Below are 15,343 nucleotides of genomic sequence, written 5' to 3' on the forward strand. Positions count from 1 at the left end.
ATCACATAATCATCATATTTTTTAGGCACATGTTTAATGCGTGTTGGTCTAGATGAAACTTGCAGCTCAATTGGATCACTTTGGATAGGCTCCTTAGCTCTCACAGTTTCTTTCATGGATTGGTTCCCTTCATCATGAGTAGATTCTCCTCAGGTTGCACATATTTCTTGACATGAGTACAATTTCTCTTGTATTGTACTCCTTCTGGTGATTCTATCACAACGCTATTTCCATTTTTGCTGAGTAGTTCATATGGCTCACTGGCAAATGGGGTTGACAGTTTATTTTCAAGTTTCTGTCTGACGAGTACTTTGTCTCCTGGTCTTAATTCGGATTCAACTGTGTGTCGTTTATTGTCTGCGTACAGTTTGGCTCTGGCTTTCATCTCTGTATTGCGGTCACGGACTTCACTGACTTTGCGGTTCTTGCTCAGATTCGGAAGTTTCGTGCGAATTTGTCGTTTGTACATCAACTCAGACGAACTAACTCCCGTTGTTTGATGTGACGTTGCGCGATACGCGGATAGATACGCTCTTATTTCCTTCTTCCAATCTTTGTGTTCAGCTTGGGCGATTCTCATCCGTTTAAGTAATGACCCGTTTTGTCGCTCAACTTCCCCGTTGGCCTGAGGTCACAATGGTGTAACTCGACGATGTTCGATTCCATTGTCTGCTAGATATTTTGTGAAGCCTTCTGAGTTGAATGGTGGTCCATTGTCACTTGTTATGGACAGCGGTAGGCCATGTGTTAAGAAGAATCTCTCCAGGCTCTCGATCACTCGCTCTGTTGTCGTAGATTTAGTCATACTAATTTCGTAGAACCTGCTATAATAATCTACCAATGGCATTGGATCTAGAAAGTCTATAGCGAGATCCTGCCATGGTCCCTGCAGTAATTTGGTAATTTTAGTCGGTTCCGGTGGCGTTGGTCGACTCACCAGTTGGCAACTGTGACAACTTTTACAAAATTTCTCAGCTTGCTTGTCGATTCCGGGCCACCACACTTTGGTCCGTAACGTCTGTTTCATGCCCACGATTCCTAAATGTCCCTCGTGCGCTAGTGTCAATACACGTTGACGCAGTTTTCGCGGTATGACAAGTCTGGTACCACGGAGTACCAGTTTTTCCGATTATGCATAATTCAGAAGACGCTAGTATATACTGCTTGCAGCGATTATCTTCCCACTGACCGAATTCGATACAATGTCTTAGTGCGACTGGCTCCTCATCATCTGCTGACGCTTCCTTGACTTCTTGGGTTGTCTTTGTGTTTGGTGTAGCAGATACAGCAACAAATTTCGCGTAGTCGTCGGTTGGAGAGTGTATTCAAACTGACGGTTGATTCTCTGATGAAATAAGTCGCGACAGGGGGTCTGCGATATTCTCCTTGCCAGGTATGTATTTCACCTTGAACTCGTACGGTTGCAGTCTCAGAACCCACCGTTCGATCCTAGCACATGGTTTAGACTTTGTCGAATAGATTACTTCAAGTGGTTTGTGATCGGTACATATTACAAACTCAGTTCCATATAAATATTTATGAAACCGTTCACAAGCCCATACTATGGCTAATGCTTCCTTTTCGGTTTGTGAATACCGACGTTCAACATCTGTCAGGCTTTTACTCGCATAGCTGATGACTCTGTATACACCTTGCTGCTTTTGCACAAGGACCGCACCTAGTCCAACTGGGCTGGCATCTGCTATGATTTGCGTGTCCGCGTCAAAGTATCCAAGGATTTCAGCACTCGCGAGTCGTTGTTTGAGCTCATTGAACGATGCTTTCTGTTGTTCGCCGAATTTGAATGGTACACCTTTCTTCGTCAACTGCCGTAGCGGGTCAGCTATTGTTGCGAAGTCAGGAATAAACCTAGCATTGTAGTTGGCTAGCCCGAGAAACTATGAACTTTGGTTGCAGTTTCGGGTTTGCGTGCATTGAGTACTGCGTTTACTTTCGCGTTGGTTGGTTCGATTCCGCGCTTAGTTAGTAATAACCCCATGAAGGTTAATTGTGACATGTAAAACTCACACTTTGCTTTGTTTAATGTCAGATTTTTCTCTCTCAGTCTCTCGAGGACTTGCGCTAGTTGTTTATCATGCTCTGCTTCATTTTTCGCATGCAGGATTATGTCGTCGGATATGTTGGCAACACCCTCACATCCGTGTAGTACTTGTTGTATTACGTGTTGATATACTTCGGGTGCTGCATTTATCCCGAACATAAGACGCTTATATCGGTATAGTCCGCAATGTGAAACAAATTTAAAGTAGTAATACTGCGCGATTCAGGGTCAAGCTCAAGTTGGTGGTAACCCCATCTGAGGTCAAGCTTGCTGAATATAGTACTTTGGTTTACCTCATGTAGAACTTCTTCTACCGTTGGTATCAGGTGGCGTTCGCGAATAATTGCTTGGTGCGCCTGACGCATGTCCATACATAGCCGGATTTCCCCATTTGGTTTGGGTACAACGACAACCGGACTCACCCACGGTGTTGGGCCATCAACTGGTTCGACGATGTCCATGTCAATTAATTCGTCAATCTTAGCCTTGACTTTGTCACGCATGCTGAACGGTGTACGACGCACTGGTTGCGCTACCGGGCTCACTTCAGGGTCAATATGTAGTTTGATTTGGTAATCTTTCAGCTTACCGACACCGGTGAAAACATCACTATATTTATTGGTTATTACTGATTCAGTCCTAATGGCCTTAACGTTCGCGCCTAGTTTCAAGACTCCTAGTTTGACTGCAGTCTCTTTTCTGAGCAAGGGTTCTCCCTCCCCATTGATGACTATGAATTCAGCTTCAATTTGTGTCTGCAATTCGTGTTATTGCAGTGAAGCTCCCTTTTATTTCTAGCGGTTTACTGCATCCATATGCGTACAATTTCTTGGTTGAGCTTTTTGTAAAGTCAATACATTTTATTTTCAGCTTCTTCAGCTTTTCCCATAGATCAATATCAATTATGTTGCTGCTGGCTCCAGAGTCGATTACCATATTAATTGGAATACCCCCTACCATCACTTTGATTTTCTCAATGTCGCGTCTCTGTTGGACTGCAAATGTATATTCATCCCCAGACTCATCAGCGCTGAAGTAATTTATGGATGGTATATTTCTCCTTTTCCCTCTCCATTTGGGTTTAGGGTTGGTTGTTTTTGTTTTACACTGTGCTGCGAAGTGGTCTGGTTTACTGCATTTGGAGCAGATTTTCCCTCTGGCCGGGCACTCAGGATCTCGACCATAATGTCCCACTTTCCCGCACCGGTAACATGTAGCAGCGGATTTTGCACTGGGGTTGTTTTCCTTACGAAATGTTTTTCTCCCTGTGTTTTTCTCTTGTACACGGTGAATGGGCAATTCGGTACTCTTAGTAGCCATACCCTCAAGTTGAATTTCGACAGCCTCATATGCAGCAGAAATTTCTACTACCTCCTTCAGTGTCAGTTTCTGCCCCTTCTCAAACAGTTTACTACGTAAACCTGTTGATCGGCAGTTTTCAACCACTTGATCACGTATTTGTTTGTCAGACTGGGCCCCATAATCGCAATCTTTCACAACTTGTTTCAGCCTGGTCACAAATTGGGCAACACTTTCACTTTCATGTTGTTTCATGACTCGGAAAATGTGGTTCTGGTAGGTAGTGTTTACTTGGGTTTTGAAATAATTGTTCAAAGCCTCCTCTGCCTTCTCATATTCTTTGGCACTACCAGTATCGTCCAGTGTTTCAAATATTGTTTGTACATCCTCACCTGCTGAATGGAGTAGCAATGCTTTTCTCTGTTGTTTGTTGGTCTCTTCACCAGCTGTGACAATCAGTCCCTTGCTATCAGCGTACATGATGAAACTTTTCACCCATCTTTTCCATCGTGTGCCAACACTGTTCGGGTCTCCATTTGGGTCGAATGGGTTCACTCCCGTGATGTCACCAATATTGATTCCAGCCATTTCCTATTTTACCAGAATGTTCCGTGATGATTATTTTTGATCCTCGTCGCCAGTTGTAGAGTGTCTGATACTCGATAGTACAGGATGGCACTGGATAATAATTCACACACACACAGAATCTAATCTAGTCAGCCATGATGGATTTTTAATAATCAAGCACGCCCTCTACTGGCCATGTATATTAATTACAGGTCAAAGGTCATATGACATAACAGGACACTACAATGTATTCCTGTATGTATGATGCATGTGCCAAATATGAATGAAAAGGGTCCAAAAGCCTTGGAGGTATGATAGTATATATGGTCAAAAAGCAAGATGGCGGCCTGCAGTCTGCCATCTTTGATACGAAAAAAATCAACTACACATGTATCTTAACATGTATATATCAAATTTGTACAAAAACTGACAAAGCATCCCTATGATACCACATTTTTAAACAACAAAATGGCTACCAGTCAGCCATCTTGTATTGAATCAGTAAACCACTGAATGTGCATATGAATGATTAAAGTACTAAGCACATGCGAAGAATGAACAGGGTTCTGAAATATGACCCCGGAAGGATGGATGGAAATTGAATTAGACACTAGCTGGAAATTAGAAAGCTACTAGTCAGTTTAGTTAAGACCTTAATATGTGTGACATTATTTAGTTGTTATGTAGCTGTGTAGCTGTGCCTGCACTTGACAGTTCATCAACCCATTATTATGATTTTGATGGTTCGATTATAAAGAAAGTGCCTTCTGTTAAAGTCCTGTTCGATATGGGACTCATAGCGACGTATACAACGCACGTAAAATACATTGTTAGATTACACGAAATTCAAACTGCTTTAGATATCACACCAGCAGATTCTCACGTTCTGTCCAAAGATGTTCAAGTACTTAAAAGTTGGATTGTTTTATGTTGATGGTGCCTGCCTTCATGTCTGCATCATATGGCACATTAGTAGTGCATTATTCATGCTTTGGAGTCGCTTCTAGCTAAGTTGGCACAGTTTATACCCATTGAATCAACTTACTCGTATTGCCGAATACAAGAGTAGAAACTGTACAGTGGCGGCGGCACCATGGGGGCGGCCGCCCCCACGAAAAATAAGATGAAACGCTCCTCTATATTTGTCACTAAAATCCACCGCAAATTTGTTCCCCAAAATGCAGGAAATAGCGTTTCAGAGGGTTTAGACTTAAAAATTTTCCATGGTCCCCCTGTACCCCCAAAGAAAGGTTGCGCTTTTGGCCCTCAATTTGTTGACATTCACATAAAATCATCGCCCCACAGTCAAAAAAAGCTGCTGCCGCCCCTACTGTACTTCCAGGGAATTTCTGATTTGAGGGAACAGTGTAATCGTAACATATTCAGAGAACTCGCTATATCATTCTGTCAATCCAATGACTAATTATGATCTCTAGTTCATGTACATATATCATCCCTGCCAGGGAGAAGGGAGATATTGCCCTGCTTAGTTATCTTAAAACTTGTTATTACATGAACAGTTTCTAGTACCAAAAGATTCAGGTGAGCTAAGACCAGTAGTTGGTTTGTCACCCTTAACTCATCTGTCGATCTAAAGTCTACTGCAAGAGCTATTATGGAGAAAAAATATAACTGAAAAAACAAAACTGAGAAGTTATGAAAAATTCAAAGAATCTTTCAATTTTGAAAAATACTTGGATGTGTTGAATTTAAAACAAAGAATTTCAATGACTTTAAAAGATGATGTAATAATAAAAAAGATTGGCGACTATATTTATAACCCATTTCTGAATCAAGAAATGAAAATGCCATTTAATATGTAACACTTGCTTTTTCCCATTAACAACTAACTTTCTTTTTATAGTAGTAGTTGTCAAACTAATCTTTATTGCTATTAACTGATAGAAACAATGTATTTCTAAGGATGCAATAAAGTTATTATTACCGGTATTTTATTACCGGTATTTTTAGTAGTGTCAAGGACACATACTAATGCAGCCAGCAAACCAACCTCTGTTGAGGTTTGTGGTAGAAGGAACAGCGTGGTACGCTGAGTAATCTGTTCGCCCTCTGCTCGACAGCACGAATGTTTACAAGGAGGTGCAAGGTAATGGTAATTTTAACTTCACACACCGGGCATCTTTGTATACCTGTACATAATTGACTGATTTCTCCACCATCAACTAAGGGAGACGAACTCTAGATGGACACTTACAGTGCACTATAGCATTCCCCTTGTTTCAATACTAGCGACAGTTTGGCTCTATCAAACAACACACAAATGACGCTCATCTGGTGTCTACTAATATACCAGCCAAGGCAACGGCAAACACATCATTCATATCCCTCTATGCTTCAGCTGGTAGACTTTCTTTACCATGCTGCAAATATGGATAAGATGTCGTATCTAAAGTGGGAAACATCAAGTCTGCAATCAACATTGCTTGTCAGCAAGTGCCAGCGCCCTCAATTAGCCAACAAAACATTATACTCTTTTTAACGATTATTATTTTTGCATGTATACCGATCATAACAAATAATAATGTAAACTTGTCACATGAACCCGAAACCAATTCATCAACAAATGTTACAAATAAAATTTGTTATACAGTAAAAATCACAAATTAGAAAGAATGATTCAGGACATTTGACAATTTTAAAAAACATTACTGCTATGAACCGAACTTTATTAGTACCTGTGTACCTGTATGCTATATATATTAATATATAACATAGAATTAGTATGGCCAAACCTAGGACTAGCAATCATTGTATATTCAAAGAGGCAGATATACATTTGTTCACATCCCAAAACACCAATCATGAACAGGATTTGTAAACAGTGTGATAGTAACCTTGTGAAAGATGAAATACATTTTCTGAGGGAATGTTCTAAATACAACATTTTTTGCCAAGACATACTTTCCAAAATTAACTAAGTTCCCATCACATTTTATTAAAAACGCTGACAATTAATATACCTGACTCTACTGCGCATGCATGCGTAATTAGCGCATTTGCATAAAATGTCATAGCTACACACTGATAGAAACATGTATTATAAAATTTATGAAAACTTAACTTATATTCAGAGCTATGGTGAGGACCTACTGTCTGGAGATTCTAATAATGAATCATCAGACAGTGGAAATGAAAATTTCCAGCCAAGTTACTGGAACAGAAATTTTCTTGGCGATTAGCAAATCACCACTGGAGAAAATAATATTTATGTACGAGTACTACTGGATTAAAACACACAGATTTATTGTAGTGTGATATTATGATATAATATTGTGTTTACAATACCAATAGCCACTGTTTGTTTACATGTATTTTAACAGACTGTAATTAATATGCAAATGTAATTTACACATTGGATCTTTAAAATGTAATTATCTTAAGCCACGATTATCCAGTGTAAGAGAAATTAAGGCCGCCAGTACTAGTTAATAATAATATTTGATTCGGCAGTGGTGTGACTAGCACCTTTCTACTATTACTATAAAGGTACTACCAGTTACTTATGGTTCTCCTTTCTCATTTCACTCACGGTTACTCTTTTTAGTAACCGTGTTTCACTCAATGTTTGGCTACACAGCAGACCTTTCTTCCCCACTCAACCTCCCCTTCACAGTATTTTTCGCTTTATTTGTTATAATTTCTGTTTTTTAGTGTAGGTTTTATAGTAAGATTGTAGATTTTTTTTCACAGAGTTGTATTTACCCCAAGCTAGCGGAAACTTTTGTTGGTATGGTGGCTGTCCTGACATGAAACCACAAACCTACCTATTTAACAAGTCATTGGTAATGACATAGTCCCCGTTGGAATTTACAGTGAATAATTGGCTGGTCCAGTATCAAAAGAAATTAGATGTATTCAATTATTCTTTCAAAATCAGAAATTAAACAGGTGTGCTATTCATGCATTTTTTGTATCAAAACTGAATTTCCTTTGTCTGGGCTCATGTACAGAGATACAATGTATAGTAGTATGGTAAAAAAGCAATATTACAGGCAGTCGTTGACCAGATTCTTCCCGGTGAATATGATTCTTCTTCTCATTAACATATTTATACTGTGTGGTGGGCAAGTCTTCCAACAAGCTTTGGATAAAAAGCTTCTCGATACTTTTGCAAATGTGTGATGAATTTGTTGTTGTGTATCTGTTAATCAACTTAATTAGTTGATTACGAGTGAGTGGCTGTGTTATGTCTGTCATCGTTTCGGCCCATTTGAGGTTCTGGAAGGAACTCGACTCAGTGATTTGGAACTAATTACGAGATAACCGTCGTTATTCGGACTACTATTTCTGACAGTTAGTATCCGTAGTTATTAATGTAGTGAACGATTAATCAAAAGATCTGACGTGTTCAGTACTTAGTGTGATTGGCTTTATGATTGAAGGTTACGCCTTAGAGTCTTTTAACTGCTTTGTAATTGGTTAAGGTTTTGAAAATGAATAAAGTTGTTTTAGTTGGTCTTGGCGAGTACACGAGGACAGACGCAGTCCAGTCTTGGAGAATCTTGGGGCGAGTCTTGACGCAGTTTTGAGAGAGTCTTGAGTCAGCCTTGCGATAGTCTTGGGGACTTTTCCCCAGGGCGCTGTGTCTTATAGAATGCTCGACTGACCGACTAAGACAGAGTTTAAACGTATGTTGTTGTGTGCGTCTATTTGACTGTAAAGTTTAAGTGACTTTCCCGATCCCGTACCTCAAGGGGACGCGATAGAGAGACGAGACGAGATTTCCCCCTGACACGTGTGGAGAACCCAGAGAAGATTTTCCCCGTGATATATAACTAGAATTCATTAGACCAGTAAAGTTGGCTGAATCTGAGTGTTGTTATAAAAAAAAAGTGTATATTTAGAGTATGTTATAATAATATAGAGTATTGAAATTAATGGTAGCATTGAAAATGTGTATCTCGTTTTACAAAGAATGAACACGATTCAACACATAGCACTCATAAAAAGGTGCCAGTAAAATTGTGTATGTATCACTCTAATGTGGTACATACACTGTGACAGTATCATACATTGTTCTCTCCTCAATGAGAGCTGGGCTAACTGATTGAAGTAGGAAAGTTCTAAGCTGTGTAGTAGAACATCAATTAGTATGTATATATACATATATATATATATATATATACAAAGTCGACACAGCCGAGCTGTTCATATTACTGATTGACCATCGTCGTCCATCGTCGTCAACTTTACAATTTCAACTTCTTCTACGAAACCGCAAGTCAGAATGTTTTCAAATTTGATATTCAAGTACCTTGGATGGTTCTTTCTAAGATTTGTTCATTACATGTCAAAATCTCAAATTCTCTATTTTTGATGAATATGATATTTTCGACGTCTTGTAAAAACCGCAAGTTTGATTACTTTAATATTACATATATAGATACTATATGTGAACCTCTCTCAGTTTTGTTCATTTCGTGATGATATCTTTAATTCTCTAAGTTTGATAAATATTTTTTTTTATTTTTTGGTAAAAAGTTATATTTTCGACTTCTTGTTAAAAATCACAAATCTGATTGCTTTGCTATTATATTTATAGGTACTACATGTGGACCTTTCTCAGATTTGTTCATTTCGTGATGATATCTTCAATTCTCTAATTTTGATGAATATTTTTGTAAATTTTGGTAAAAAGTTATATTTTCGACTTCTTGTTAAAAACGGCAAGTCCGATTGCTTTGATATTACATATATCGGTACTACATGTAGATCTCTCTTGGATTTATTCATTTTGTGATGATATCTTAAATTTCCTAATTTTGGTGAATATTTTTGTAATTTTTGGAAAAAAGTGATATTTTCGACTTTTTGTTGAAAACCATGTCTGATTGCTTTGATACTATACATATTGTTCATTTTTAATGATATCTTCAGGCCTTTAAATTAATTGAAATGTGCCTTGCTAACAGCGGAGCTATCTCAACCGACAGACTGCTTGTTAATACGTGTACTATCCTCACACTTAGAAGAGAGAGGGTCACAATTGTTTATGCACCATTCAAGGGGGTCGACAAAGGTCATATATTTTTATGTACGCGACTTTCAAAAAACACCACCCTCTGTACCTTCTGACCAGTCTATTATACGGCAAGACTCAGTCAAAACGAGATGCGCGAGATATGGGTCTCATACAAACCAAGACGGTGACTTTGACTCTTGCGCAGATCAACGAGTACAAATTGAGACGTTAAGTATGTTATTAGGTGATTGAAATCCTGAAGGTATTGATAGAATCATAGGCGGTAAATAGTGCAACTCGCGCCCAGCTCGAACCTCATACTTGTGACTTCCATTAGAATATATAGAATAGAATATTGCCTTATTACATCCTTAATGAAATCTGACATTTCAGTTTTGGTAATTGCTGTATTAAAGCTTTTTAAAATAAACATACAATACAATAATAGATTTCAAATAAACAACAACTAAATCACACTGAAAATATAGAACAACAATACAATTAATTGATTTTCACCTTTACTTTTCTTATTTTGTAGGCTTTCTGTATGTAATTTAATAACCCATGTAGACATTGTTTGTTAGTTGTGTTCAAAATGTATATAAATTTATCTTTGTTGTTGTAATTTTTGAAATTCGGATTGGGAAATAGACTATATAAATCTTGTCTATTTTCTGTATAGAGATCACACTCAGTGATGAAATAGATTTCATCCTCAATCACATTACATTTGTCACATTTCCTGTCCTTTTTGTTTTTGGTTTTGTGTGTCTACCCACTTCTATGTACAGTTGCTAATGCTAATTGCAGCTAATTCTAAATTTGCTCATTGTTTAAACCGTTTGCCTATCAGTTAACTGTTGTAAATAATATTCCTGTTTAATGTCGTTTTTGAATAAACAGTAAGTCCTCAGTTTAGATTCTGTTCTTTGCATGTCTATGTTCCATTTGTTAATGTAGTACTTTGCTGCCATTTTGTTGAAGTTTTGTTTTGTAATATCCATATGGATTTGATGTTCATTCACTATTTTGTTGAGCCTTGTTAGCCAGTAATCATTTTCTTTGTTTGTTTCCATTTCCTTCATAGCATTGAAAGCTATGTTGTCTTTCGTCAATATTATTAAATGTTTGTACATAGTTATTGCCTTATAGTATAGTAAGTGTAACAATGGTAGTCTACCAGTATCATTCTTACTACAATATTGCTTGATCTGTTATTCACATTTAGAATGTTCCTACAGAATCTGAGATGGGCTTTTTCAGTTTCTGTCTTGTCCCAGTTTTTGTTCGTACATACTCCCCCATATGTTAATATTGGTATTTGTGTGGTCTCAAACAATTTTGTTTTAATAGTAATATTGTTTCTATTATAGATAGGTGCGTGTGCCCTTTCTGTTCTCCTTGCTTTTTTTGCTAGTGTTGACATTGTTAAGTCCATAGACCCATTACTATTAAAATTATCACCCAGATAGGTGAAGTTTGTTGTTTTCTCAATTATATCATGTCCTTTTCCAGCTTGAATGTCGGGGTTACTTTATCTTCAAGTTTGACTGCACATTTCTTGTTCAGATGCATATGTTTTATGACATTGTAGACATTGCCATTGATATTGTTGGTTTGCATTTTATACATTAGACCAGTGTTCCACACAGTATCGAAGCATTTCCTGAGGTCAATAAGACTGCAGTAAAGTTTCCTTTTCTGTGCTTGATATTTTTTTTTTTATCAGTTGTACGATGTTTTTCTGAAACCACCTTGGTTTGGGTGAATGATGTTGTTCTCATCTAGAAACTGGGTTAGTCTATTATTGATGATGTAATTAAATAGTTTTTCAATGCTGCTACATAATGATATTCCCCTATAGTTATTGGTGTCATGCTTATCACCTTGTTTTAGATTAGATGAGCGCATTGGATTGTGGGAAAACCTATGTTTATCAACACAAATGTCGCACATGCGCAGCGCGACAACCACCGCACAACACAACTCGATTTTGAAGGCTCCAGCCAGCTCATATTTTTTAAACTGGAAAAAACAGACGAACAGAATGAAAAATAAAATCTATAAAAAATACCAGGTTGCTCTTTCAAATTTCCCCAAAGCCTTACCTATATTCTACCAATATCTGCAGAATAAATCAAGAAAACTAGACAAACTGACTCTATTTGCGAATACTTAAGGGTTGGCACAATTGGAGGCTTGGAACCAATCACAAGAGTGGTTATGAACCAGTTGAGCAAGGCTAACCTCGATGTGGTTCGTAACCAGTCTTATGATTGGTTGTTGACAAATGCTGAACCAGCCACGCCTCCAACTGTACCGTGCGTTCGGTCAAACCGTGGTTGTATACGTCGCTATGAGTCCCATATCGAACAGGACGCGGCATGACGACTACCGCCCTTGCGAGATCTCACACAAAGCGCAAAATGGGACTCAATCGATTTTAGCTAGATTCCAGGAAACGCAGTCACAACCCTGGATTTTTATACAGTTTCTTGTTTATTTGTATGGAAGTGTATATATTCGCTGAACTGTGCGTCAGATCACGTGACCCGGCTGGGCTTGCGCGTAGAGGCGGGGACCAGCCAAAGTGTATATATAAATGGCGAAAGCGAAATAAATAAAACACGTGAAGCATACAAAACTGTTTCAAATCGTAATACAAAGGGACTAAACCATTGTTGGTAAATCGAGTTACTCGTAAACTTCGTGATATGGGGAAATCCAGCCTTGTGTACATGTCTGTTGTCCCGTTAACACACTGTGTCGGGTGGCGTAGCACAGGGCTTAGGGGAAATCCCGCAATTCACGTGAGGCACAGTAATTTCCACGCGCCCTAAATATAGAATCGTTGTCATGAATTCCTCGAATAAAACAGTCTTTACGGGTACGGGGACCATTGCGTGACCGATTGCAGTCAATTACTGTACGGGTACGGGGACCATTGCGTGACCGATTGCAGTCAAATTGCCTGATTTTCTCAAGGTGACAATATCATGGAGTTCCGTGCTCACAACCAGACCGTTCTGTATAACTGCGAAGAAGGCGACTTACTGGAGTTCGAGAGAGGAATGTACTCGCACTGGGGAGTCTTCATCGGTGATGGTAATGTAGTTCATTTGACGGGACAAAATGACGGGATAAAAGACGACATTGGCAACCCGACACATTTATTCTCTGTGTGGGGGAAGCAATTCAGCAAAGCAGAGGTCAAGTGTGACGATTTCTGGGACATAGTTTCCGACTGCAAAGCGAAGATCAATAACAAAGACAGCAACGGTCGCACTGCATTATCTAAAAGCAAAATAGTTGAGAATGCACTTAGTAAATTGGGAAAGATTGGCTATAACGTTCTGTGGTATAACTGCGAGCACTTTGCTCATTGGTGTCGATATGGCGAGGAGAAAAGTGACCAGGTATGCCCACTTAGGCCTAATAATGTGTGTAAATACCAAATACCCTGTAGGAAGTTGTGAAATCTGATTAAATAATATCCTAGTTTTGGCTTTATTTTATTTCATTTTATTTTTATCTTTTCTTTATTTGTTGATAGTTTTTTTTATAAAGTTTTGGTAATTGTGAATGCCAAACAAGGCGATAGTTAAAAATATACCAAATCACAAGTACGTAACAAAAAACATAAAAAATACAACATAATTTTAAAAAATAGTAAAAGTAATATATATATATATAATAAAATACACGCCGTACAATACATCTGATTTTAATCAGATTGGGAGTTGTGTTGTGTTTTAAAATGTAACCTTTTTATATTCACAGGTAGATGGATTTCTGACTTACATGGCACTTGGTATTGGTGCTGCCGCTGTGTGCATGTTTGCTGCTGACCGTGCCACAAAGTCGTCCAAACAGAAGCAATGATTATAGTGAGTCACCTTGCGATGGAGATACAGCTGGCGATAGAGAGGGGTCTATTGACGCTTTGTTATGCATTTACGAATGTTGGCGCTCTCGGTGACAACTACGATTTTACTCCTATTTTACTATTCTAGTTATTATATGGACATGGATATCAGTGGCGGATCCAGCAAAATGTATTGGGGTGGGGGGTGGGGGGGGGGGTGGGTCCAAGCTACGCTTAAGATATACGGACCATAAATCACAGAGAAGCTATGCGTAAGCCAGATGATACGAATCGTCATGCGTTTGGGGGGGGGGCATGCCCCCCCCGCCCCCCTCTGGATCCGCCACTGATGGATATTATTTTCCCCCATCCTCGATAAATGGAAAACTTACATTTTCAACAATATCGAAACCATGGGCATCGAAAGAATGTAATTCAAATAGTAAATAAACTTGTTAGTTGTAAGCTGGGCACTGAACACTACATATCCTCTTGTTTTACGTTTATGTGAATACAAACATCACAATAGTAGTAGCAACTCGATTCTGTAACGCTATTTTTAATGAATTGTTTCCGGCTCCGTTTTACTATGTGTGTGAGTGGATTCATTCGCAAACTGATGGATATGTAGTACTCTGGCGATTGTTAATGGCAATATCGAATAAAAACACGTTGTAGGGTTGTCAAACACTTTATTTTACTCCCGCTTCACTTCAATCAAGTACACGACGTACATTTACTTACAATGGCTTGCATTTCACAGACTTGTCATAGCTCACTATTCACCTAAAACTGTAACAAATATGAATAGAAAAAAACAAACAATGTATTGCAGTGAGAATGAAAAATACTGCTGGACTGAACAAGCGACTATGCGGTCAGTAGAGCTCCTCTCTAATTTACAGAGGGCTGTGGCAGTTACTGTAGAATACTTTATTTCTGCTTGGAATTAATTTTCGATGAAGGAATGATTCAGTGAAAATAAAATCCAGCGAACGTACCCTCTTTCCTATATTTTACATCACATTGTCAAAATTCAGTGAAAGTAAATTCATACAAAGAACAAAATGTCTTTTTAGCGAAAATTAATTTCAGCTAAAATAAAGCATTTTACAGTACTAGATGATTAGGAGAAGTTAAATCTATGACAGTTTAGTAATTGTGGCAATGGTCACTCAGTCTGAAAGGGCATATCCCGTAGGAGGAAACGTATGTATGTATGTATGTAATACATGGATGAAATTGATGATATGGGTGTACAGGAAATTGAAGTTGTTGTCACTATTACCAGAATACATGTTTGCATTATTTGGTTACTGTACATGTGACTGAATTGAAAATGACAAAGTAAGACAATATGACCTTGACCTTTCCTTGAAAGATCTTGAGAGAGAGGTGACCTCCTGACACCAATACACATGACCCTGACCCGGCCTTGAAGATTGTGGGGAGGTGTTTAGGTCCTCCACCCTCATTGTTCAGTATCACCCATATCCATGCTAACAATGGACGGACGACGACAACAACTCATGTGGTCAATTCATGAGCTCCGCTCAGTCATCTTCAT

The 15,343-nt window shown here is 38.5% G+C and overlaps 2 protein-coding genes across 2 annotated transcripts; one reads left to right on the forward strand and one right to left on the reverse strand.

Moving 5' to 3' along the window:
• Positions 1 to 2,806: 2,806 nt before the first annotated feature.
• Positions 2,807 to 3,949, reverse strand: LOC146748063 (uncharacterized). Its single transcript, XM_085496205.1, has one exon. The coding sequence runs from the start codon at positions 3,947 to 3,949 to the stop codon at positions 2,807 to 2,809; it is 1,143 nt and encodes a 380-aa protein (XP_085352331.1).
• An 8,813-nt stretch (positions 3,950 to 12,762) lies between these two features.
• Positions 12,763 to 14,466, forward strand: LOC146748064 (phospholipase A and acyltransferase 3-like). The gene is made up of 2 exons (XM_085508210.1): positions 12,763 to 13,327; positions 13,692 to 14,466. Exons 1-2 carry the CDS (start codon positions 12,908 to 12,910, stop codon positions 13,791 to 13,793), a joined length of 522 nt encoding a protein of 173 aa, XP_085364336.1. The 5' UTR covers positions 12,763 to 12,907; the 3' UTR covers positions 13,794 to 14,466.
• Positions 14,467 to 15,343: the final 877 nt, after the last annotated feature.

The sequence above is a fragment of the Saccoglossus kowalevskii genome, chromosome 2, assembly GCF_978046115.1.
Source record: "Saccoglossus kowalevskii chromosome 2, keSacKowa6.1, whole genome shotgun sequence".
NCBI classification, from domain to species: Eukaryota; Metazoa; Hemichordata; class Enteropneusta; family Harrimaniidae; genus Saccoglossus; species Saccoglossus kowalevskii.

Coding starts and splice junctions, on each gene's coding strand:
- LOC146748063 (XM_085496205.1), bottom strand. CDS start 3,949: ATGGCTGGAATCAATATTGGTGACATCACGGGAGTGAACCCATTCGAC.
- LOC146748064 (XM_085508210.1), top strand. CDS start 12,908: ATGGAGTTCCGTGCTCACAACCAGACCGTTCTGTATAACTGCGAAGAA. Junction 13,328..13,691: donor GCGAGGAGAAAAGTGACCAG/GTATGCCCACTT, acceptor TTATATTCACAG/GTAGATGGATTTCTGACTTA.